The sequence below is a fragment of the Typopeltis vanoorti genome, chromosome 6, assembly GCF_054136105.1.
Source record: "Typopeltis vanoorti isolate ZY-2024b chromosome 6, IOZ_Tvanoo_1.0, whole genome shotgun sequence".
NCBI classification, from domain to species: Eukaryota; Metazoa; Arthropoda; class Arachnida; order Uropygi; family Thelyphonidae; genus Typopeltis; species Typopeltis vanoorti.
The window spans coordinates 13,002,992-13,030,482 of NC_143554.1; the positions used below are offsets into that span (position 1 = coordinate 13,002,992).

The 27,491-nt window shown below is 35.5% G+C and overlaps 1 protein-coding gene across 1 annotated transcript in view; it reads left to right on the forward strand.

The window, feature by feature from the left end:
- Positions 1 to 27,491, forward strand: part of prd1 (pleckstrin homology domain-containing protein pruning defect 1) — a 274,327-nt gene that overhangs the window by 188,006 nt on the left and 58,830 nt on the right. The window contains exons 8-11 of the mRNA XM_090394672.1: positions 4,914 to 5,069; positions 14,712 to 14,803; positions 18,734 to 18,866; positions 26,580 to 26,761. Coding sequence (XP_090250798.1) covers positions 4,914 to 5,069; positions 14,712 to 14,803; positions 18,734 to 18,866; positions 26,580 to 26,761 — 563 coding nt within the window. The remainder of the gene's footprint in view (positions 1 to 4,913; positions 5,070 to 14,711; positions 14,804 to 18,733; positions 18,867 to 26,579; positions 26,762 to 27,491) is intronic.

Genomic DNA, 27,491 nt, shown 5'->3' on the forward strand with positions numbered 1-27,491 from the left:
ATAACTCTTAACTTTCAGTCTTTCTTTGCATAAATTATAATATATATTCATCTGAATATTCAAGAAGTCAGGGTTTGTCTTTCGCTTATGTTATTTCTGAACAGCTATTAACTCTGTGCTGAAGAAAATTTTTTTCACTTGGTAAAAGAGCAAATTATACTTGACAAGAAATTATATTTTTGTTAAAACCTTTAAGCTTAACTGTAATCAAAATTTGTCTATGAAGTATCTTCAGAGCTATTGCTACTTGTATTTAAAACCAATTACTTCACATCGATTGTATTAGTATGCCATAATTCAAAACACATGCACCCTTTCAGACTTGTATATTGACGAACATTAATGGAAAGGTCACTACCCAGATTTTTGCCTTTATTTGAGGTCTCATCAGTTGGAACCAGACTTAAGAAGATACCAGTCTCTCTCCAACCATCACCGATCCAGAATATTTTAATAATAAGATAATTCACCTTTTATTACTTGCATATGGATAATAATATGTGGCTCTTGCATCAATTTGATTTCAGTGTCTTGGATCTGGCACCTACTGAAGAGACCTCAATAAAAGCCTTATCAAGAAACTGGTCTGCGTAGTGTTATATTTTTATCATTTATTTATATATTTTATACTGATTTATACTTATATAGTTTGTTGCTGATTATCTTCTTTCTTACTCAAAACCTTGTTCATTTAAAATCCTACCAGCTGCTTTATTGTTATATTTATAATTATTTGTTATATCTCTCTAATTTCTTATTTTATATACTTCATTAACCTCTATTATCTTTTCTTGTGTGTAGCCTAACTGAAATATCCTCTAGGATATTTCCTTTTCAGATACTGGCAAATTTATATTTATACTGCACCAGCCAGTATCCTATAACAGGAATTTTATTCAAGTTCAGAGAAATATTCCTGGATTCACTGGCATACACTCTAACACACACTTAAATAGATATCAGTACTTTGCAGTCGTGACCAATGATCTATTACTTAAACATATATATCTAAAATTTCTCCCGCTATGGTTCTAATTTTATAAGTGGTAATTTGATATCTTGAATTCAGGCAGGAATCGGGCATACAATAAAACATGTTTATTGGAACTAAATGACAATTACAACTAAATTGAATCAAATTACTAAAACTTCTAAATCTCTTGCTAAGTTAAATCTCATGCTAAGATAATTCTCACAATTCTAAATTAATCACGTTCACCTAGACAGATCATATTAATCACATAGAACAATAGAAAGCAATGACAATATTACACTAAATTAAGATTCTCTCATGCATGCTATTCATAGAGCACATACTATACAACTTGTTTCTTTCCCAGTTATGGTTATCTACTAAATAAAATACACTTATTACTTCAGTCACATACAATTAGATTCATTCCTGACAATTCCTTGTCCAGCAGAATTTTGCTGTTTCAGATACGAAATCTTATCCAAGTTCTCTAAAGGATTGTCCACATTACTTAATCAAACATAACTTTCAATCTTCTATCACTTCCGTAAGATATAACAAAGATCTCTACGTTACCCAGTTCTTTCCGAAGGTCTATTAACTACCATGTGTTGTTCTGGTCATCCTTCGATCGGCTATCTCAATGCCTGGCTTTTGGCTACGTCATCCTTTCTACTGCTGCTGGACTCTAACTATTTTCTCCCACGACTGGGGGCTATCTCCGTTCCTTTTCGATGGGACATCCAGCAGCTGGCACGATTTCTGTGTAGGCTGATGATTCGCATATGGCTCTGTGCGGAATCTTGTTCAGCATAATCAGGAAAACGGCCTGCTGTCCGACATCATAGAACCCTGGCTCGTCCTTTTTCCGACTGCCGGTCAAGAATCCTCGAGATGAAATCCAGAACAAAAAGTCTTGCAATATGGCATGCATTGCCTTATATTCTATGTTCTAGCACCCTCTTTTTTTGCTGTATCATTTTTTTCGCACGACTCTTAGTTTTAATGCCCTTAAGATGATCCCTACTCTCTCTATTGCTGTTAGGTGCTGTCTTCGAGGAAAGCGTGCTTACGTTATTTTCTGCGTACACTGTAGCCTCCGACGTTATGACCGATGTGTGCGTTTCAGACGCAACCTTTGCACTGTTACTCATGCCCTGTCTGTCTGTCGACTTATGTTATTTGAGACAGCTTAATAGGACACAAATTTAACCTAATATTTCTTTTACATGGAATCATTAATTTGTACACAATTCTCTAGTATAGTTTTCCGTTTTTGACTACAAATATTTCTAATACAATTCACATAGTAATACACATTCTCTTATACAACAAACAAGGTCTTATTACTTTCTGCTGGTATGCAGGTATTATTTTAAATTAGTGTTAGAATTTTCATGATAGATTCTGAATGAACAACTTCTTAGAAAATCCTCCATTCAGGATCTAACAGTAGTGACTCTTCCTTTAATGTTTGGCAGTATACACACCTGAAAGAATGTGTGCTTTACTTTATGGAATACTTAGGCAATTGATGTGAAGATAATTTATGCACAAACTTTGTTTGCTAACATATGTGTAAGGGATTAAACAAGGGTATAATTTCTTGTCAAGTATAATTAGCTCTGTGCAAATCACATATCCATCTAGCCATTGAATACTGTATCACATTTGAGGTGGTTTCCTTAAGATATTTGACTTGGTACAGAAATGAGCAGTTAGGTTGATTAATTGCACATCTCATCAGTTTACTCTGCTCTGTATTATATAACTTTGTGAGTTTCTGCTTCTTGGAATTTCTACAGATATTTCCATTGTTCAGAATTAGGATAGATAATTCTCCCCCTTATTTACTCGCATATAACTCTCAACTCTGATTTTACTTTATGAAAAAAGAAATTAGCATTTCATTTCATGGAAGCAACCAGTAGAGGAAATGTGGGAGTGAGAGCATTGACCTCTCAATCTTGGATTGTGCAGGGGTGGAGTGGGTGAATGAGGTGAGGTTTAGGTTCTACACAGAGTGGATGGCAGCAGGCAGCTATGACCTGACTCCAGCAGGGAAGATTGAGAGACCATCGTTAGAACTGTTATACAACTGAATTTTTGAGAGCTTGGGACATGATTTCATGTCCTGTTTGTTTTAATTTAATTACAAAAGCATTGTCGCTAAAGATTCAAATATATCATGTGATGAAGTTGAGCGGCTGATCGCTTAAACAATGTTAATAATTAAAATTTAAATGCATTTATTTTATAAATAATATGAGCAATTATAAATTTTAATGAATACTGAGGATGTAATTATAAACGTCGGTTTAGTTTTTTCCTGAAAAACTTTAGTTTCTGAAAATCCCTGCATATATCTTGCACCATGATTATTTTTTAACTTTAATTTTGAGGAAAAAGGTGCGAATTATATTCAGGTAAATATGGTAGTCCAGCTCCATGCTCACTGAAAAAATATTCATTCCACTTCATTCATTCACCTACAGGTCTTGAAATCCATTGTTAACAATTTCTTCTTTCTCTTTAACTTTTTTTACCCATCGGAGTAGTATGTTAAGCATCTTCTTGTGTATGGGATTTACAATTTGTGTGTGTTTGTTATGTGGGAAGAATCCCAGAAAGGGATGGTTATTTCATATTGATTTGCTTAAACTATCCTGATTCATAAGATGTGGCAAATTCATGTTATTCAAAAAAAAATTGATTATGTCACTTTTGTTAAGGGTAGTGAAAGGGAAGTGAAATATGTTTATGATATGTCAACTCATTTTTGACTTATGTACTGTTGACATTATTTTGTTTTGCTTAATTTTCTACTATAACAGATCTTAATGAACCTAAAATTTTAATTTCAGGTTCATTAAGACTTGTTTCAGACAATTTTTATCGATATATTGTACTAGATATTAAATTCTGTCCTGGAATTATTAATATTAGTCATTTTGCAATTTCTGCCTAAAAATGAACTGATGGAAACCAAAAAAAGAACTTCATTTGAGTTTCTTTTTTCAGAATATCAAGGTATATATATTGATATTCTGAATCCCAAATTTTATTAATTTTCATTTGGATAGCATGCTTAATTCGTTAGCCATCTCTCACCGTAGTGAACTTGTAGCAACCAAAGAAATAGTTGGTCATAGTGGAAAGTTTGTTATAGTGAATTTTCTTTAACATAACATTTATGATAGGAGACTTTGGTGTAACTTTTGAAGAATTGGTTATAGGAAATAAGTTCACTGTAATAGTGTATGCTATAGTGAGAGTTGTCTGTATATAATTACAGGTTTTGCTCGTTCATTTTTCTTCAAATGGTGTGGTTGAAATAAAAATTGCTATGCCTTGAAATGATCTTAATTATTCCAGGATTCTGGAATAATAGAGATAATTAGATAGACAAGAATTTAATAGGTTGGTGAAACATGATTTTATATATTTATTACATTTTGTTATGTTTCACAAATTTATTACTTACTATTTATAGACTACTAGAATAAAGTTATAAAGTTTTATAAATATTTATATTTGTACGAGGGAGTAGAATTAAGAACATCTGAATATCCTTAATATTATTATTACATAACACCTCCAGGGAGCCCAAAGACTCATCGAGGGAGGGCACCTACTCTACAACTCTTTCCTTACCACTCAAACCACTCAATACATCAACTACAACATCATCATCATCTGCACCAACGAAATCTACTGTCCACCACCACTAGTATTTTTTACAGACAATCACAAACATCCATGCCCATGGTGGGATTCGAACCCGCAGCCTTTTAGCTGGAGAGCAGATACGCTAACCAAATTTGTATATGTTTATTTTTTTTCTAAACAGCAGGTTATGTATATTGTCCTTGTAGTGAAGAGAATTTTTTATTTCCTATAAAGAATTGTTTGCAGTCATCAAAGTATGTATGTTTTTTAGATATTCCCAGCGTATTTTGGTCTCAATAAGGGAAAAGCACGTCAGATATTTGTATTGATAACCAACAAGTGCTTTCATCTGTTGCGACCTGGTGATAATGCTGAGAAATTTTATCGAGTGACATCTCTTCCATTTGGAGAAATTCAATTTTTGTTGGTAAGTTCTAATTGTATTTTAATATACTTTTATCTATTGTGTTTTTATAATTTGCATTATAACTAACTCTGGTGGTAAGGCTTATGTGTCTGTTCATAATTGTATTTTTTAAGGAAATTACAACATAGACTAATATATTAACAAAACTAAATTTAATTAATACTTCCAATATTTTTGCAAAGTCAAATTGTGATCATCAGGGAACAAAATGTAACAAGTTAGTAGAAAGGCTTATGTGTTGGCAGTTCAGGTTGATTTATTTCATGGTATGAATTCACAACACAGAATAATAAGAAGAGTAATGTTGATTTAACTTATTTGTTGATATTTCGCATCAGAGCACAAAAACAGTATGTCATGATGCCCAAACAGCAACAGTTGCATTAACAGTTGGACGAATTCAAAAAAATTGTAATGAACAACACAAGGAGCTAAAGTTTTAATTGAAGCCATCTATTGTTGGATAAAAAGAGAGAGAAAGAGGAAAAAAAAGTATTGATTTAATCTAATAGATAAGCTTAGGTGTTGATGGTTATTCATGACTTATTTTTCACTGTATTTTTCACCACACACAGTTGGACGAATTCAAAAAAATTGTAATGAACAACACAAGGAGCTAAAGTTTTAATTGAAGCCATCTATTGTTGGATAAAAAGAGAGAGAAAGAGGAAAAAAAAGTATTGATTTAATCTAATAGATAAGCTTAGGTGTTGATGGTTATTCATGACTTATTTTTCACTGTATTTTTCACCACACACTTTTTTACAAAGATGTTTTATTAATGCTTATATTTCACTGATTTTCAACTCGGCATCATCAGAGCACAATACACTTGTACATGCGACAGTGAGTGAGTGAAACAATATAATTGCAAAAGATCTAAAGTGCTATTTTTGCCGCCCTCTAACGAAAAAAAAAAAAAAACAGCTACGCAGGAGTTTTTCTTAGGATAACCGTCTCCCAAATTTTTGGCAAATTAATGCAACCATATTTGTTAAGGTTGGGAGAATTCTTCAAAACCATTGCTGACTCAAAAAATAACCTTTCAGATCTATAACGACTCCTAAATAGCACATTTGTTTTCCTCCATCTAATCCTGTGTGAAGGACTGTCCAAAGCGTGGTCTGCCAGTCCCGACTTGCCATAGTAATAGTAGCAAATGTATCTTTCATGTTCTTCCAGGCGGATGTTCACTGATCTTCCTGTTTGCCCATAATAGGCCAAGTCACAGAAATATAAGCATTTTATTAAAACATCTTTGTAAAAAAAGTGTGTGGTGTTGTTAATACTGTGAAAAATAAGTCATGAAAGTATTGATTTGATCTTAAAATGACTGTCTCCCAGATTTTTGCTAAATTGATACAGCTATACTTGTTGAGGCTTGATGAATGTTTTAAAGCTGTTATTGATTCCAAAAACAATCTTTCTGGCTTATAATGACTTCTGTGTAGTACTTTTATTTTCTTTGTATGCCAGTTCCAATATCTGATAATGATAGCACAGAATGCATTTTTTATGTTCTCTAAAGCAGATGTCAACAGTTCTTTCTGTCTGTTCATAGTAAGCCATGTTACATGTACAGGACACTTCATACACTCCTGGATGTGAAAAAGGAGACAATTTATCAATGGAAGTTTTTTCACTTGGCTATGCTACCAATTATATATTTGGTTTAATCCTTTATCTAAGCATAAGCAAACAAAGTTAGCACCTGAAGTATTTTCAGGACTGGGACAACTCGTGGCAAAGGTGGTATAAGTTCTCATCACTTGCTTTAGTATCCCATAATGCAAAGCACATCTCCTTGCGGACATGTATAATGCTATGCATTAAGGGAAGGGTCACTACCCAGACCGGTTTCGACCTTTATTGAGGTCTGATTAGTGGGAGCCAGATGCAGAGGTGGTGATATTAAGTTTCAACTTCACTGACTCCAAGGGTGAAGCAAGATACTTTTCATATTCCCCACTGTCTTAATGGATACAGTGAAGAAAAAAGTTTGAGCAATATGCTTGCCCTGAGAGGGCTGGTGATACCAAGGTGGAAGTAATGGAAAAGTCATATTTCCATATGCCAGTTGCCAAAAGGTGTCACACCTTATTATTAAAATTCTCTGGATTAGAGATAAGTTGATGGAAGATTTTTCACTTGGCTATGCTACCAATTATATATTTGGTTTAATCATTTATCTAAGTATAAGCAAAGAAAGTTTGCACCTGAAGTATTTTCAGGACTGGGGCAACTCGTGGCAAAGGTGGTATATGTTATTATATTAAACCAAATATATAATTGGTAGCATAGCCAAGTGAAAAAACTTCCATCAACTTATCTCTAATCCAGAGAATTTTAATAATAAGGTAGGACACCTTTTGGCAACTGGCATATGGAAATATGACTTCTCTATTACTCCCACCTTAGTATCACCACCTGTGGGTCTGGCTTCCAATGATGAGACCTCAATAAAGGTTGAAACCAGTCTGGGTAGTGACCCTTCCCTTAATGCATAGCATTATACATGTCTGCAAGGAAATGTGCTTTGCATTATGGAATACTAAGGCAAGTGATTAGAACATATACCACCTTTTCCACAGTCCTGAAAATACTTCAGGTGCAAACTTGGTTTGTTTACACTTGGATAAAGGATTAACCCAAATATATAATTGGGAGACAATTTATTCTTAGGTGAATGGATGAGTTGCCAGTTTCATACATGTTTAATTGTGGTGCTGAGCTGATAATTATATGGTATATAAATATCTATATGATATCCTAAAAACATTAACTCACACTGCTAGAGCTATCTGTTTCAATGACAATGCTCTTACCATTGAACTTACTCACTTATATCACACTTTTTTTTTGCCAATGGCCCAAATAATAAACAAAATACTACATTCTCCCCAGAAATCCTCTTCATGGGCTTAATATTTAAGAATACAGCAAAACTGTTATCATCCCATACATTCAAAGCACATCTTAAAAGATATCTAGATTTTTCATCATCTCATCCATTTACCTAAGGACAAACTGTCACCTTTTTCACATCCAGGAATGTATAAAGTGCCCTGTACTTGTGACCTGGCTTACTATGGACAGACAGGAAGAATGCTTGACATCTGCCTTGGAGAACATAACAAATGCATTCTGCACTGTTGCTATTGTAAGTACACCATCATACATGCATTTCCTTTATTGAGTAAATTTGTCACCTTGTTGTAATACGTAAGCAGATTGCTGAAACGTGATCCCCACCAACAAACACATGTTGACTATTATAAAGATTTTTATTTATTTTATTTTTTTAAAAATTTTTTTTGTTGGCCCCACACACGAAAAGTCATAAGACCTATAACACCACAGTGCCCACACAATGCACTGTGGTGTTATAGGTCTTATGACGTTGTGTTCGAAACTGGACAGTGTATGGATGTTGGCCAGTGACTGCTCTAGTCTTGGTTAAAAGAAAGTGGAAGAATAGTAGCAGCCAATTCAGAGAAGCAGTGCCTATGAAAGTACCTATAGAAAAGGCACAGCATTGAAACAGAGCGCCTATGATAAAGTGACTGAATGAAGTCTTAGGGAAGGGTCATCTATTAAGCAGATAGCCCTCTTCTGAATGTCATCAATAATTCTTAGAGGTCTTGTGTACTCCATCCCAAATGTGGGAACAGTATTCCAAAGTTGGATGGATCTGAGATTTATAGTGTTAGGAGTTGAGAGGAAGAGAAGTAATATTTAGAATGAAAAGAACACCAAACTTTTAAGAGACCAAGGAGACATATGTAATTAATATGCTTGTGCCAGGATAAAGTGGATATAACAGTCAACCCAAGAAGAGAAAGTTGATCTTGAAAGGATACTGGAACACTATCAAAACTGAGAGGGGATAAGGCAGGCTTGAGTTTTTTTGGCATTGAAATTTGCTGAGTTGTCTTCATCCTATTTCAGGATATTGAGGAGGTCAGTGTTCAAGTCACTGGTTATGGAAGATCTTGAGGTATCTGTCATTAGGATACCACAGGGTTTATCAAATGAGGAAGAGGATGAAGAGTGCCGTCATCAGGCAAAGCTATGAATAGGATTTGAAGTCAGAGAAAGGAGGTCATTGGTGTGAAGGAAGAAGAGGGTGAGTGAGCCGGAAGCACTCCAACATTAATGGAGAAATTTAGTGAGAGGAAGCCATCCACCACGACAAACAGTGAACACCAGTGAGGAAGCCAGTAATCCAATCACAGAGTGTAGAAGGGAGGCCATAAGATGGTAGCTTGTTCAGGAGTATTCAGTGTAAGACATGATCAAATGTCTTAGAAATGTCGAGAGTGATAACATGAGTTTTTCCAGATCTTTCCTGAATCCAAAGCTTGATGAGATTAGTTAGGAGGTCAGCTGTAGACCAAGAATGGCAGAATCCATATTGGCGTTTGCTAATTAACTGACAAGTCTCCAAGTAATGAAGAGGCTGGTTGTTGATAACCTTCTCCATTACTTGAAAGTACTGAGGTGAGAGCAATTGGACGATAGATAGATAGATGGCTGATGTCTCCCTTTTTTTGGTACAGGTGTGGGCTTGCTTCTATGCTGTTGGATAGATGTCAGTAAAATTTAAAAGTTTATATAGATGATACAAGATGGGTATCAATTCTGGAGCACAAGTTTTGAACACAACCAGAGGAATACCATCTGGACTAGGAGTTATTAGTATCGTGAGGGTTTTTTCTGATGTCCTTTTGGCGAAAGAAGTTGGAGGCAAAAACTGATGCTGCCTTTTCTTTGGATGAGGTTACCATGGTGCTATCAGAATGCAAGAGAGGCGGCAACATGGAAGGCAGAAGTTACACCCATCAGCCTTAGCAAGGGACCAGAAAGCTTGACTGCTAGTTGGGCATGAGGCAAGTTTATTGCGTTTTATTCTTATGAAGTCTGCTTTGGAATCTTTGATAACTTTTTTTACACGTTTCTGGCTATTGTGAAAGCTTGAACGAGAAGCTGGAAATTTTAATTTAAGCCATTGAACATAAGCTGCATTTTTATCATGGACAGCAGACAGTGAGAATTATTTTGGTTACTAGTTCAGTGCATATGTTTGGATCAGGATAGCAAAATCAGTAATCTGACTATGGAAAAGCCACATAAAAATTCCAGAGGTCGTCCCAGTTGGCACAATTATAGTGCCATAGGGTTCGAAGCTGAGATTGGCTGAGAGGAAGACAAAATGTAGAGAAGGAGACCTAAATGAGACTATGATCAGAGTTGCTGAGGGGAGAGCAGACATCAATGATGTATTTGGAAGGAGAGTTTGTTAATAAAAGGTAAAGAATGTTGGTAAAATGATGAGGATTGACTATTTGTGTTGGGTTATGACTAATGGTCATAACCCAACACAAATGATTTGGCTTCCCAAATCAAGCTGAAAAGCTTGATCTGTGAATTTGTACCAATATATTATAGGTTGATCTACCAACCTCTTGTGTATGGGCTCAACATAAAAAAAAAAAATAAAATAAAGTTGAGGCTGTTTTAGTCCTGTAACTTTTGGAGATGAAATGTGCATTCAGTCTTCACTGGTAGTCAATAAGAGATAGCTATTAACCTTATACAAATCACAAATCCGCCCAACCATCGAATACTGCTCCCACGTATGGGGTGGAGCCCCACAAAAGCTTCCTCAAATTGCTCGACTCCATACAGAAAAGAGCAATCAGACTTATTAATGACCCATCTCTTACCAGCTCACTCCCCCACTTTCACACAGGCAATCAGATGAAGACACATAGTGCAGAATCTGATTGCCTGTGTGAAATAAATATTTCCATGGAAAATGTTCATCCGAAATAGCATCAATAATTTCCCCACTTAGTTCTAAGCTCATTCAAACGTGCAGCTGCTCAACATCCCTAAACAGTGCACCTTGAAACCCACAGAATAAATTTCTTCTCCTCCTCCTTCGTCTCTTCAACCGCTATACTATGGAATAGCATTCTCCTTGATGTGTTCCCTAGGGAATACAATCTACAGTCATTCGAATCTATTGTGAACAAGTACCTTCTTCCCCAGCCCATACACGGTACCAATGTATTATAGATTGATCTGCCAACCTCTTGTGTATGGGCTCAACATAATAAAATAAAAAAGGTGAGGCTGTTTTAGTCCTGTAACTTTTGGAGATGAAATGTGCATTCAGTCTTCACTGGTAGTCAATAAGAGATAGCTAACCCAAGATTATTACTAATATTAAGCAGCATCCAATGAAGAGACAACAAACAAGTGGTGCTATCTTGCAGTCCCTAACACAACATGGTATTATCTGAAATAGTATGGGTTCTGCAGTCAATTTTCTTAAGTTTACAGAAGAAGAAACCAGAATTTCCAGAACTAACTTGCTTTTGCAATCTCCACTTCCTCCCTCAGTCTTTCATCGAAAACCCTTTCTAGGATTTTCATTGTGTGGGACATCAACTTTATTCCTCTGCATAAGAATTAGTCTTGTGCATCCCCTTTACCTTTGTAAATAGAGACAAAGAGTACTTTCCCTCCACTCCTTAGGCATTTTTTTCTATTGGCAAACTTTTATGAACAGATACCCTCTTCTTCCATGCCTCCACTGGTATCCTGTCAGAGACCACCAATTTTCCATTCTTCATCCTCTTTACAGCCTCCTCAGCTTCCACTCTACTGATGTTCTGCACCATTCCCTCATAAGGCTGCTCATCTTCTTTGTGAGTCTTCACATTTTTCTCATTCAAGAGCCCTTCAAAGTATATTCTCCATTTGTTTCTTATATCCACATCCCTCCTTAATATTCTTCCTTCGGAGTTTTTCATCTCATTTGATGCCTTATTTCTACATTTTGCCATTCAATCAATTTTTCTCTGTCCCTTTGTTTCTAATTGATCATAAAGATCTTGATATGCCATTGCCTTTGCCTGCATAACAATTCTCTTGGCTTCTTGCTTTCTTTCTTGTACTCCTCTCTGTACACTTCCACTTTTGATGCATCCCACTTCTTTTCCTCCTTCTGCTCTCTAATCTTTCCAGATGTTTCACCCAGCACGTCGATTGCACATCTCAGAATTGCTTTTGAATTGTGTCTCCACCAATCTTGTACACTTTCTAGTCCATCCGAAATCCTAACACCCTCTCCTTAATAAGGTTCCTCACACTCTCTTCTTTTAAGTGAAACTACTTAATTTGTCTTCATCCCATGGCTTCTAAAGATTCTTATCTTTGATCTTATTTTAAAATCTGTGCACTTGATCTGTTTGGATTACCTTACAATTTGTTACTTCCTTAAGATATTTTTTTCTAGTCAAGATGTAGTCAACATCTTGACTAGAAATGCACTTCTAAATGTTATCAAATGTTCTTCTCTTATGCAGAAAAACAAGTTGATAATTGCGAGATCAAACACTACTGCAAAGTCCACAATTCTCTCTCTCTTTCCTGGTTCGTCGTTCCCTCTCCACAGGAAGGCAGAATAGGGATTCTGAAAGGCTGCCATGCACCCTTTCAGAGTCCCTATTCTGCCTTCCTGAGTCCATTCAAGTCTCCTCTGACAATCACCAACTTGGTTTCTTCCAATTCCCTCATTTTTTCATCTAACACATTCCAGAACTCGTCTTTCTCCTCTTCTGTACAGCCAATTTGTGGGATATGCACATAAGACGACCACTTGCTCTTCTCCAATACCCAGTTTCAGTCACATGATCCTGTCATTCCTCTTATCCACTTCCATTACTTCACCCTTCACCATTTCTTCCCTCTTTATTCACTTTAGAGTAGAGCAATTTATACCCATCCCCCCCTTCCACCTTGTCTCCTGCACACATAAAATGTCCAACTTCCTCATCATGTTTGCCACCTCCCTTCCAGTCATGCTTCCAACATTCAACTGGTCCATAGACCACACTTTGAAAAATTCTGTTTTAGAGAATCAATATCAAGTCCCAGTTTGTAGGATTTGCACTTTCATCCTTCTGCTCCCCTTCATTTATGCACATTCCTGATGACTATATCTGTAGACAGACCATCAGCGTCTTCACCGTTTATAGTTCTTGTGAGAAGGACTTCATTACAGTCACGAACACACTCAGTAATATAATCAGTTAAATGCCATGACCTGAACACTGGAGGTTTCCAGGTTTTGAATCTGTTCTTCTGAAAAAGAAAAAAAAAAAAGTGTCTTTGTGATGAATCATATTCAGAATGACAGGATGATTCTGTGAGTTTGATTTACCAATATCTTTCTTAGCAATCAATTTAAAATTGAGATTCAAGTGGGAGACATTATAATGCTAATTAATGACGGAAGTCACTTATGTAAATTGTTTGTTTTAAAAATATTTTATTTTTATTTTATTTCCTCATATATATATATATATATATATATATGCGCCAGCCTGGTTGGCTGAGCAGTTAGCGTATTCACTTTCCAGCCAGAAGGCTGTGGGTTTGAATCCTGCCATGGGCATGGATGTTTGTGATGGTCTGTGGAAATTACTAGTGGTGGTGTCGGGCAGTAGATGGTGTTGGTGTAGTTGCAGTTAGTTGTTGTTGGTGGTGGAGATAGAGTTGTAGAGTAGGTGCCCTCCCTCAAGTCCTTGGACTCCCTGGAGTTTCAAGTAATAATAATAATATATTTATTACTTGAAACTCCATATATATATATATATATATATATATATATATATATATATATATGCACAGAATGGAATTATTATCCTGCAGTCGACAGTGACAGTATTGAAAATGGCTATGAACCATATCTGAATATTCTACAAATAAACAATTTATGTAAGTGACTTCCAGCATTAATTAGTATTATAATTTCTTTTCAATAATTACCTGCCATAAGTGGGAATGATATTGTATTGTTTTGGAATATTACGAGATGATGTGTAATTTGTCAAAATCTTTTTTTGAATTAGCTTGCATCTGGGGTTGTAGCATGGCATAGGATGAACACTAATAATTATAACTTCCTGTTTCTGGTTCATAATCCAAATAGCTGGTTGACAGGTTTTGGTTTAATGTAGTTGGAATTTGTCCAAAGCAACTATGGTTTTGAGACCATAGTTTTTCTGGATAATAAAAACAGATTTTCTGGGAGGACCCCCCCCCCCTCTTATTGGTTTCTGTGAGGTAACTGTATTGATATTGTCTCTTAGATTCACAGGAGACAAAAGCAGTTTGTTTTTCAGATTTAAGCAGTTTAGTCATTCTGAAAAAAAATGAGTTAGAACATTCCATATTGCAAAGTTAATGCATTATTTTAGACTGCTAAAAGGTGGTCTGCTAAATTTAATTATCCAGTCAGAAATGAATGAAGCTGCCTATTTTTAGAGCACCTGTTCTAATTCTCTCCCATTCTGGAGTGAGCGGAGCAGATCCTGATAGAGCTTTTTTTGTTACAATGCATTTTAGTAAAATTTTGCAGCTACCAAAATCTTGATTTTGGTAGCTGCATAAGCTCGATGATTAAATCAAAACCTGCTTTATGTGCCAGTTCATGACCAGGAACAATTACATGTTATGAGTTCTAATCTTTCTTGTTGCGTATTTGCATGATTGCTTAAAAAAATGAACTCATGATTATTAATTGCTAATTTTTTTACCCTTTTAAAGAGCCCATTTTGTGTATTTCAGGTTAGTCTTAATTATCAAAGCTTCACGGTCTTCTCTAGAGGTTATTGTATAAATCCATATACTGTTTGTACAGGTAATGAACACTTGACAAGGTAAGCATATGTATATTGTATCCTTGGCTTATCACTATTTAAGATTGTAAATCTTAAATCAGTATTTTAAAGTTATATTAAAATTGTATAATTCCTAGTAGCCTCATTATGCACACATATACTAAATTCTCAGGTGGTATGGTCACCTAAACAGAATGGGCGAGGAAAGATTAGCAAAACAAGTGTTCTCTGCCAGATTGGCAGCAAAACAACCCAGAGGAAGACCAAGATATAGGTGGATTGATACGGTACAAAGTGCCTTAGACGATAGAAATATAAGATCTGATAATGTTAGAGTCTTGACAAGTAACAGACTGATTTGGAGGAAAATTGTAGATAGGAAGTTAGTAACGATATAATTTTTTATCATTACTAACTATCATATCTTGTACACCCCTTGTGGGTACATAGCAGGAATTTGATGATGATGATACTAAATTTGTTATATCATTGTTATTGGACAGGCGAGAAGAATGTATAACAATTAGAAATCGAATTGTTGAAAGACTAGTTTTATATATCATGTCATGTACATCCTCAGATTAAATTACAAGATTACAAAAACACGAGGTATTTGGCAACTTATAGGAATGCCATACATCGAATTCAACAACTATGTTTGTAGATTTAAAATAACTGCCAAAATGTTAGTGTCCAACCCAATATAACAAAACCCAAGGTCTCCTCTTGAACCAGCTTTGGTCAGCATATATGAAAGACCTACATATCAATAAATTAAACTATGACAGAAGTCACAACAATGAGCAGTGCATCTGATATCTGAATGCTATATTCAATATCTGGTTTAAATTTCAGTCGATATATAATGGTAAGTGGACATCTCACACCACTGAAACCTCAATTCATTGTTATACTGAATACTATTTTTGTTTCATTGTTATACCATTATAACAATAAAACAACATTATACTGGTGATACACTAAGGATGCAGTGGGTGAAGGTGAAAGAGATGTTTATTTTTAGCTGGTACAAACAATTTAGTGGGCAACAACTGCGGTATGCAAGATGATATGAAAGAGTTGCTAGTACATGTGAAAAAGTAAAAGTTGCGAGTCTGTTGCCATGATATGATAGAGGCAAAATAACACAAAGTTACGATTGTGAATGAGTCAGCGTGAGATTGCACAAGAGAAAAATAGTGTTGTTAAATTGTGAATGAAACTATGTTGTGTAATTTATTTTTTTCATTCACATTTAACATTGCTTATTATGTATTAATCATAATTTGTATAAGGATTATTTATTGTTCCTTAATTAAGGATTACTATTTAAATATTTATTCTAAACTTAACCTACTATTAATTTATTAAATAATAATATGTGTAGAAATTTATGATAACTGAAATATATATGTAAAGTAACGAAAAGTGTATTATAAATAATTGTATACGTAATGAAAGAGCTGATTAAATAGCTCAAATATTCTGTTTATTCTTATTTGTGAAAATGTAATGTTATGTAATCACTTATGTAAGAGTAGAGCGTTGTATTACATTAGCGAAATGTTTACGTTCATGCGTTGTCATGGAGACGCATGAAATAAACAAGCACGAGTCGAAGAGTGCGTGACCTTGGAACCAGAAAGGAGAAAGGGAAGGCAATAAGAATTTTAGAGAGAGAGAAAAAAAAAAAAGAGTTTTGCGGAGCCTGAAGGAAGGTACGATACAAGCAAAGAAGTGAAAGAAAGATTATAAATTCTTTAGGGCAGAAATTCAAGAGCATAGTATTTAGAAGTGAGCAAAAAACGTAGTGAATCTTATACTCAGCTGCAAGTGAAATCAGCTGTGGTTATAGAGGAAAATTGATGTCGTAATCGGATAAATAAAGAACTGGACATTCAATGGGAAATTCTGATTAGTTCCAGTTAATCTTGGATTACGTCTTAATTCTGTGTTGCCCTGAGAAGAATATAATAAACTTAACTTGTTGTAGAAAAGTAAACAAGGAAGGATATCAGTACCTTATTGCTGTTTTTTTAGAGTAGTGAAGCGCGATTAACAGTAGTTCAGTTAAAGCGTTGGAGAATTTTATTTAATGTGTTCCGCTAGCTGAAATAAGTTAATTCATAAGTGTGCTCGCAATAAATTGATGTATTGAAGATTGTATCTGGTAAGAGTAGTCATACATGTTTGTTTATTCTAACATTAACTATAGCGTATCTTCGAAGTTCAAGGTCCGAAATAAGATTGCTTGGAATAATGTCTACCTTGATTAGTGCCTGCTGTGAATTTAAACATTAAGTACAACTGATAGATGTGTGCAGACTGATCAAATGAGAAGTTTTGTTTTATTAACTTGAATTAAGAAAATTTATAATTTTGAAGCAGTGAATTGTATGTTAAAGTTTAGAACATTGAATTGGAATGAGTGACTTAGCAAGATGTATTAAGTTATTTGTATTGTTTCATTTAAAAGTAGAATTCATGCATTTGCTATATTATATCGTATATTAAATGTTTTATTTTGTTAATCTAAATATTGTGTTTGCCTGAACTCCCTTTTATTGCACCGTTCATAAAAAATTCGAATCTTGCGGGTGCCCCAAGTAGAATAATAATAAATGATTCGGCCTAATGAGAAGACTGCTAACTTAATTAAGAATTGATCCTACTATTTTATATAGACTAATCTAAAAATAGGGTGGCGCAGTATAATTATAAATTTCCCTACTTTTGGATCGGTGATCAATTCGCAATTAGTTATTTTATTTATAAGAGTGACTTGAAACTAGATGGTAAATTAGAACACAACATGAAAATAGAACGTCACGACAGTGTGGAGTGAGTTTAATGGAAAGAGGGCTTTATATAAGTTGAGTGGCATATATTTGAATGGATTTTGGCCAGGATTCTTGAGAAAGTATTGTTTAGTGAGAGTTGGGAAGTGCAGGGTTAAGAAAACCAGAAGGTTTAGGTGGGGGGAGTACAGTTAGGCATGAGTCCAGGCAACCAGTTAGTAAATGGGAGAGTGATCACATGATGCTAAAAATTAAAGATACCAAGAAATTATATACTTGGTTTAATCCTTTATCCAAGTAAAAGCAAACAATTTTTGTGCCTGAAGTATTTTCAGGACTGGGGCAACTCGTATATAGAAGCTAATGACTTCACATCACTTACCTTAGTATCCCTTAATGCAAAGCATTAAGGGATACCAAGCATGTCCTTGCAGAAGTGACCCTTCCTATAATGCATAGCATTATAGGAAGTGACTCAGACTGGTTTTGACCTGTTATTGAGGTCTCATCAGTGGGAGCCAGACCCAAAGGTGGATCACCTCTGGGTCTGGGTAGTGACTGTTCCCATAATGCATAGCATTATACATGTTAAATTTACATTATACAATATTGAATACATAATAATTATCTTGCATTCATCCTTAAAGTGGAAAAATAATAAACTCTGATCTGTAATCAAACAACAGAAATACTTATTCTTGATTTTTACATATTAAAATAGGCAAGCATATGTTTAACTATATACTTATCTCTCCTTTAAATATATCAATATACAAGATGCATATGGATTGTAATGAGTTTAAAGGAAAGATGTGTGAAGTTCCTGTGTGAAAAAAAATTACCTTAGTGACGGAGCTTGCTTCACCTTTGCTTGGAATTGCCCTGGTATTGTACTACCCAAGTGATCACTGACACTTGGGCTCGCCAATAGTTTTTTCGGCATGAAACTCTATGGATTTGATGAATTTCGATCCGAGTTTCATACCCGGCTATAAAATAAAACGGGATTTACCATCTCCCTTTAAACTTACCTTATTGAAAAGTTGTATAATTATAAAATTGTGTATCTTGAGATCTTGTTAAATAAGGAGTTACTGTTCTCGTTTCTTTGTCTTGTTTATAATATTTCAAGGAGTATTAAAAGAAATTATAGTATTCATTTTAATTTCAGGAGTATTTTATCAAGCCTAGAATTGGCAATGCGACGCTTAGAAACAAAGCCCTCTCTTCCATCAGTATCAACAATTGCAACATACCAAACAAAAGTTATCACAGAATTCTTAGCAACTGAACTGGACTGTAAGGTACAAACTAATATTTTAATGTACGTGAATATCCTTACCTAAGTGTTGCTCACATAATGTAATAATGAAGAGAAAGTAAGTGTATGATGTTAGAAAATCCCCCTCTTTTTTATTTATTTTTATTATTATTATTATTATTCAGGTCTCCATCGAGTCAAAAGACATCACTGGAGGTCCTTCCTAGGAAACACAAAGTCTATCAAGACTCATCGCAGGAGGTCCTTCCTAGGAAACACTTCCTAGGGTTACAGATTAGCTTAGTTTTTATTGGTTTCATTTTTATGTGGCACAGAGCCAGTCACTCATGCTTTGGTATATTCCAATTGCAATATTTTTCTTTTAGACAGGTTACATGCTGAGCTACAAAGATGGAAATTATAACAAACTCAGGAGAATATTATGTCCGGTCCCATAGCATCAGTTATTAAATGAAAAGGATATCAGCAGTGTATATTATTATTATTATTATCCAGGCCTCCATGGAGTCAAAAGACTCATCGTGGGAGGTCGTTTTTAGGAAACACAAAGTTTATCATACCACTCCTTAAACTTATTGACCGTTCTTGCTCTAACCAACCACTCTCTCGGGCAATGCATTCCATGGTTCAACCACTCCTCATCCTCTTGCTCACAGCTGCCTTTCGTAACTTTCAGGGATGGCCCCTTGTCGTCGCTCCTTCCCGCCGTTCCACCACGTGAAAGAATTCCCCCAGTGTCACCCCTGTAACTGCCTCTCAACAGTTTAAAAGTCTCGATCATATCACCTCTCCTTCTATTCACCAAACTCTGTAGTCCATATTCCCTCAGTCGATCCTAGTAACTGACATTGTACAGTCCTGAAACCATCTTTGTTATCTGCCTCTGTACCCTTTCCACAGGTAATTTATCCCCTTCAAATTCTGGGGACCAAATCTGGGAACAATAGTCTAAGTGTAGTCTGATCAGGGTCTTATACAACAGAATGATAACTCTTTTATCTCTGCAGGTCAGCATCCTTCTCAGCATTGCAGCAATCTTCTGTGTTACCTTCACCACCTTTGCAATATGTCCCCTGAATTTCAGTTTTCTATCAATCATCAACCCCAGATCTCTTGTCTCCCCTACTTCCTCCAGTACGACTCCTCGAATAGAGTATTAAGTGTCCCATCAATGTGTCCCAAACTTCAAGACCTTACATTTTGCTGCATTAAACCGACACCCCTTTCATTTGCCCATCTGTCTAGTTTATTCAAATCCTCTTGCAGGGCTATCACATCTGCACTATTACTAATAACCTTTCCCAGCTTCGCATCATACGCAAACAACTTAATATCTCCTTGCAATTCACTGAATTGCATTTATATAGGAAACAATATAGGTCCCAGTACTGAGCCCTGGGAACCCACTTGTAATCTTCTGCCCCCTTGATACTGCCCCATCATACACAACCTCTGATACCTATCAGACAGCCAGTCCTGAATCCAGTTGACCAACCTGATATCCAAACCTATGTGCTGCAACTTAAATATCAGCTTATCATGTGACACCCTGTCAAATGCCTTCACTAAATTGAAGAAAATGGTAGTATATGCCTTTCCCTCATCAACTGCTCTTGTAACTTTATTATAAAAAGCCAATGATATTACTAAAACGAGCACCCCTGAACAAATCCATGTTGACTCTCACAGATAACATTACCCTCATCTGCCCAATGCTGTATATATACGGTCCCTCACTAATTTCTCCAAGATCTTAACTACTGATGACATACAAACTGGTCTATAATTAGACACTTCCAGTCTGCTACTGCCCTTATGCAGTGGCACTGTCTTACCTTCATTCCATTCCCTGGGCACCTTTTTTATTTTTATGCTGAAGCCTATGATGATAGTCACTGTTTATCTTTTGTGCAACTACTTCTTGATTACAGTTTTTCATTCTTCACTTATTAACCGATAACTAATAATTAAGGAATTGACAGTGTACACTAAAAATATAAATTAAATAAACTTTAATATATACTTTCCGATATTTCGGCAAATGTCACATTGCCATCTTCTTGGGAACTTAATACAAAGACACGTGCACACAAGTACTACATAACGGCAAATGAGAACCGAAGCTAGGAAGCTAACGTTTTCCTAAAGTCCTGATGGTGCCCCCTGGCAGGCTATATTGGTAGTTCTTGGCCTTTGAGCTGAAGTTGTTCCGATAAATGTTTCCCAAATTTGGGGCAGTCTCATGCATCCAAATTTGTTGAGGTTTGGCATGTTCCTAAGGGCTGAGGCTGATTCCATGAATAGTCTTTCATATTTGAACTTGCTGCAGTATATTACTGTGGCTTTCTTCCATCTCATTCTGTGGCGAGTATCCAGAGCGTGGTCTGCAAGCCCAGAGTGGCTGTACTGGTGAAATCGGATGTAATCCTTGTGTTCTGAGATTCTGATATTTGCTGTCCTGCCTGTTTGGCCAAAGTAGGACAATTTACAGCTGCAAGGGACCTGGTGTACACCAGGTAGGTCTAGGGGAGGTGGTTGGTCTTTAGTGGAGCGGAAAAGGGATGCCAATTTCTGTGTGGTCTGTAACAAGTGGTCAAGTCATGTTTTTTTAAGATTTTGTTGATTTTTTCCGAGGTGCCTCGGACGTAGGGAATGGTGATGGATTTAGAGTAATCTTTTTTGTGAGGGTGGGGGGGTTGTGGATAACTGGTTTAAGTATTTTTTGGATTCGTTTTTGGAGGGGGGTAGCCATTGGCTGAGAAAGTGTCATGGATGTGATTTAGTTCAGTGGTTAGGGCTTGATCATTAGAACAGATTATTTTTGCCCTGTTGAATAGTGTCTTAATAACTCCATATTGTTGTGAGGGGGTGGTGATGGGATTGTTGGTGAATGTATCTGCCTGTATCAGTGGGTTTTCTATAAACTGAGAAAAACCAAGGTTCCATCAGGTTGGCAGGTGACTAGTATGTCTAGGAAGGGGAGGTTATTGTTTTCCTCTTTTTCCAGGGTGAACTTGATTCTAGGGTGTTGGTTGTTTAAATGTGTTAAGAAGGAGAGGAGTGAATCCGGGCCATGTGGCCAAATAGCGAACACATCATCAACGTAGCGAAGCCATATGGTACCATATGATCTTAGCATAAAGCATCTGTTTTTGCTTACCCTTTCTCACTCGTTCTATTTAAGTGGCCATTCCACCTTTGAATAGCTCTGCTTAGATATTCTTGAATGCTAATAGTGTCAAGTTCCTTTCTAATATCTTCATTTTTATTCTGTGATTCTGCCATTACATTTCATATGGGTTGGGTTTGTGCAAATAGAAAGATAAAAATAGAAAAGTGAATATATACATAAATCATACATTTAAGTTCAAATTTTCTCTAAACCATTGGATTGCATCTGGGGTAACCTGGAACAGGTCCATCAGTGTGCCCTGAAAACTCCACAATGGGCAGTCCTGAATAATATGATTGACAGTCTGTTGATCAGCACCACAGTCACATGTTAGGGATTGATGTAGGCCCCACATGTATATCATGGTAGCACATCTGGCACGGCCTGTCCTCAGGTGGTTGAGTGTGCTCCATTGCCATCTGGGTAGGTCAAAGCCAGGGAATTCTGTTGTGGGGTCTGTAATGAGGTGTCCATTTTTTTATTGTTCAAGTAAGCCAGTGATTCTTCCATTCAGTTTCAGGAGAATTTGTATCTGGTTGCTTATTTTTTCCAGATCGGGTTGTGGGACTTTGAGCAAATAGGTAGTAGATTTTGGAGGTCCTTATGGATGGACAAGTTGTTATTTCCTGTACATTTTATCCATTCTCCGTTAGTGGCAGCTTTCTTCCTTATTATTATTACTACGTAACACCTCCAGGGAGTTCAAAGACTCATCGAGGGAGGTCACCTACTCTACAACTCTCTGTCTCCACCAACCGCAACTACCTTCAGCATTCACACCAACGCCATCTATCGCCGACCACCACGAGTATTTTCACAGGCAATCACAAACATCCATGCCCACGGCGTGATTCGAACCCTCAGCCTTTTGGCTATAGAGTGGATACGCTAACCACTAGGCCAACCAGGCCGGCCTGGTGGTATGATGTTAGAGAGTGTTGGTACCCACTCAGCAAGTGTAGACTTTATGCAACCCATGATGATTCTCATGATGTCATTAAGTTGCACGTCGACCTTGCTGATATGATGACTCAAATACCACACTGGGGCATAGTTGCTCAAGAGTACACTAGAGTATGGGCACCAGATTTTGAAGTGTTGGCTCCTGCCCTCCCAGCTCATCAAGCTTCCTGATGATATTATTCTTAGTTTTTAGCTTTTGGCAGACATTTCACAGGTGTTTCTTTGAAGGTTAAAGAGCGATCTAAGGTGGCTGAGATATCATGGGTTGGGGTTGTGCTTCAAAGTCTCCCCTCTGAATGAGGCCTTCAGCCATTTATCAGCTTGATGATTGTTCTAGAGAAATCTGCAAACCAGTCTTACAGGAATTTGGGCAAAGACTCCATTTAGTGTAATAGTTGTATAGAACTTCAAGGTTGGAAATGAGCACAGTCTTGGCCTCTTTCAGGTGTTTAGTCTGAGTTGCCAATGCCAGATCATCTGCATATGCAAACTTTTGGGAGGAAGTTTGTGGCATGTCACTAATGTATAAATTAAAAAGGAGCAGAGCTAGCACAGAGTGCTGTGGTAGTCTTTTTAGTACTTTGAAGGGGCTATTTTTACCATTCAGATGTATCTTGAATTTGTACTTTGATGTCATGCACTTTAGAATCATAAGAATCATCAATGGCAGAAAGATTCTGCCATTGATGACATTGGTTTACTCCCCTAATTTTTCTCAGAGCCATCATATCTCTGGTTTCTAGTCTTTGATCAAGTACTTCATTTCTAACCCAACTCTGAGATCCGTAACTTAAAACTGGTTTGAACACTGTCTTGTATACTCCTAGTTTGGTATTTTGGCTAATTATTCCACATAAATTTATTCAGGTGGCTACCAACTATAACAGCTTTGCCTTTTGTTATCCATTTACAGATTTAACCTACCATTTTCACTACAAGCTGTACCTAAATAGCTGAAATATTTTCCTTGTTCTATAGACTCTCTATTCAGAATGCAGCTGAAGTTTTCTATGCTCCTGCCTATTTTCGTAGTTTTGCTTTTTACTGTTGAATTTCATGCCAAATTTGTTACAGCTGTTACTCAATTTAGTTAGAGAATCCTGAAGACTTGAACTGAATGGGTTTAGGAGTACATCATCATTTGCATAAAGCAAAGAGCTAAGTTTGACATCTCCAATTCTAATATCAGGTATAATGCCACTTTCTTTCATAATGTGATCCATATAGATGATGAATTACCCCTGATTTTACATCAAATCATCTTCCTATATTTCAGATCTAACAAATAATCCAACCTAAAATGATAGAAAAAATACTGTTAATGAAAGAAATGGATTGAATTTTTGATAAACTGAATATATTTTTTCTTGTGAATACTGAGATTTGATAAATTTATAAATATAGTATTTAACTTTACAGTGATCGTTTTGTGCAGTACAATTAGTGTGAATGAGATGTTTTTTTTTTTTTGTTTGTGTGATATTGGATATGTAGAATTGTTGTATTGTAAGTAGTGACATTGTAGAAATCATGTTAATTAAAAATACTGTTTTATTTGTACATGAGGAAAGGTGATAATAGAACTAACAGAATTACCTAACATGTAGAACTAACATTAAATAGCATGCTTTTTTTTTTTTTTTTTAAATAGCATGAGAATGGTTCATTCGTAGTAATATAGCATTTATCTGTATGGTGGGGAGGATGTCAGAAATGCATATAGTAAAATGATGAATAAGAAAAATGAGTAAGTAGGGTTTATGGATGTGCAGTATCCTAATGAATTATGATAGTTCTATGAATGATGACAGAAGGCAAAAGGCAGTGAAACTCAGTTTTTCGAATAGGTAGCGCCTTAACCTGATGCACAGTATTTAATTGGTTTTATTTAATTTATTTTATTTAATTATTCTCATTTTTCATCATTGGCATCTCTCTTCTCAAGCATAACTGGTTAAAATTAATAAACTATATGATTGATTGGTGGATGGAAATTGGAGAGTGCAAAAGAATCAACTTATATATCCATGAGAATAAGATAATTAAGTGGTGCTGGATGGGGATTCCATACAGTGAACAGAGATGATGAATGACGTGTTTGTTGAGTTGTGTGAGAAAGAGTTGTCATGCTAAAAGTACTTCACTATAGCAAATTATTCCATTGTTCCATTGTAAGTGGATTTGTTGATGAGAATGAACTGTGTTTTCTTTGATAAAAAGGTATAAAATAGTAATGAACAACATGAAACGTACATTTTTTCCATAGTGACTGTCATCAGTCATGTAACATTTCATTAATCATTTGTTTCAGTTACGTTGTCATTTTTCTCTATAGCAGTCAGGTTACTTGTTTTGCTAATAAAATTTATTTTATTTTTAAGTTTTATTTTTATAATTAATATATCAAAATTGCTTCTAAATGTAAATATCAACTTGTTTTGCCTAATGAATATCATACCAACTCACCATTCAGTGGACTGAAAGTTCAAATCCCATTGTGAGCATAGATGACTGCCAATCTAGGTGGGAGATATATTTCATTGCCTAATATAAGACTACTACCCTACTTACGTGGAGGCCTATTGGATAATGTTGGAAGTTTTTCGAACTAGAGCAAAGTTTCTTGTTGGGAAACAAATAAGCTATATTTGAGATTTAAAATTAGTGACAAAATCTGGAATTCTCACGTGTTTGCAACAGTTGGGTGCAAGATACTTTTTAAGATAGCTTACTCATTCCATGTCATTGGCTTTTCCAATAATTGATATGAACATATTACTAACTATTATTTTTGTTTGAAGAAAACATCTGGATTTTTATCAATCAAATTACAATCTTAATTTATTACATCTTTTGATGAATGTGAATGAGTTAAGGGTTGTTAATTTGGAAACTCTTAAGACCACTTGTGCAGTCCAGCTTATATGTCTTACGCTGGGCAGTGAAATTCAAGTCCATAGCCTGTTGGTAAGATTGGAAATACTCTCCATTCAACCCATCAAGCTGGCAAAATTTGCTATTATATTGTTTAAGAATGCCCTTGCAGATCCCAGGAGTAAAAAGTGCAATGAATGAATCCATGATAATGCCACAGACTTTTCTTACCACTACTTCATATGAACCTGAGCCTTGTAAAAAAAAAAAAAAGAAATTAAGTGATGAACATTAAAGGTCAAGGATCAATTTATTTTAAGAATAAGTTTTCAAGACAATGATGTCAAACAAAGAAGGCATCTTTAACAGCTATAAAAACAGAAAAATAATTATCATTTTGAAGAGACATTGAATGATATCAAGAGAAAAAACTATGGAAGGCTTTTAAAAACATGTTAAGAATCTTCAGAAATAGTTGTGATTCTGTTTTTATTATTATTATTGTTTTAATAATAATTTAATTATGTGAAATTTAAAGTGTGGTTTAATACTTTTTTTTTCATATGAGCTTTCTTTTTTTTCATAATTTGAATTTTTATCTTACAGGCTTAGCTCTTATAAAGCTTGATATCAGAACAGTATTTAGATTAAAATAAATTATATTTAATTTATATTATCTGTTATTTAGTTACTATATTTTGATAAAATTTTGTCTTGTATTTTTAGTTGTCAGCAGTTGACCTCCATTATTATGTTTTGGTACGATGGCAGGATCACATGGGTAATAGCAGCACTTCACCAACGTTAACACCAGCTGGTCCTCATCATCAGGGCTTCCTTATGTATAGACATCAGCTTTCAAAGGATAAAAGCACTACCTCCTGGAAGGCTGCATTCTTTTTACTGAAGTACAACTTAATTATTTTATCTTAACTGTCATTTTTTATTTAGATGTAAATAAAATTAAAATACAGCTAGTATATAAACAAGTTTTCAATAATCAGTCTTGATGATCTCTAACAGCATATTTGTAATATAATTTAGCCCTAGAAAATTTACAGATTGTTAGAATGGAGTCTCTTCCCTATCTCCCTTTGGCATATTTCTGTATAGAACATTTAGAAAATAGAGCTCTCAACACAGTTTCGCTCAACCTTTAGTCTCTTCCTCTGCTCTGCTGATGTATTTGCTAGTGGTACTACGATCCAGATATTTTGGATTCATTTTTAATGCACTTAAACAACCAATAAGCTAAAATGCACTTCACAATAGAAAAAAATAAAACAATCGAGTATCTGTCTGTCTGTCTGTCCTTTCTAGATGTTAGTTATACATCTTTCAAATGATTCTTAATCTTTATATTTATAGGAAGCCAAAGCTAATCACACACACACACACACATACACACACACACACACACTAGAAGACACATAATCATAGAATCACAGCATGTTAAAAGCCCTATAAAATAAGATAAAATGCCACCACTCTGTCCTTTTCTCCCCAAACACACATAAGATCAAAGCAGCTATTCCTGTTCCCCCTCCCCTTGCAAGGTACATCTGAAAAGACAGCTAAAGTATTAAATAAATATAACAACCACACCACATTCCAACCACGCACAGATTATTATTATCA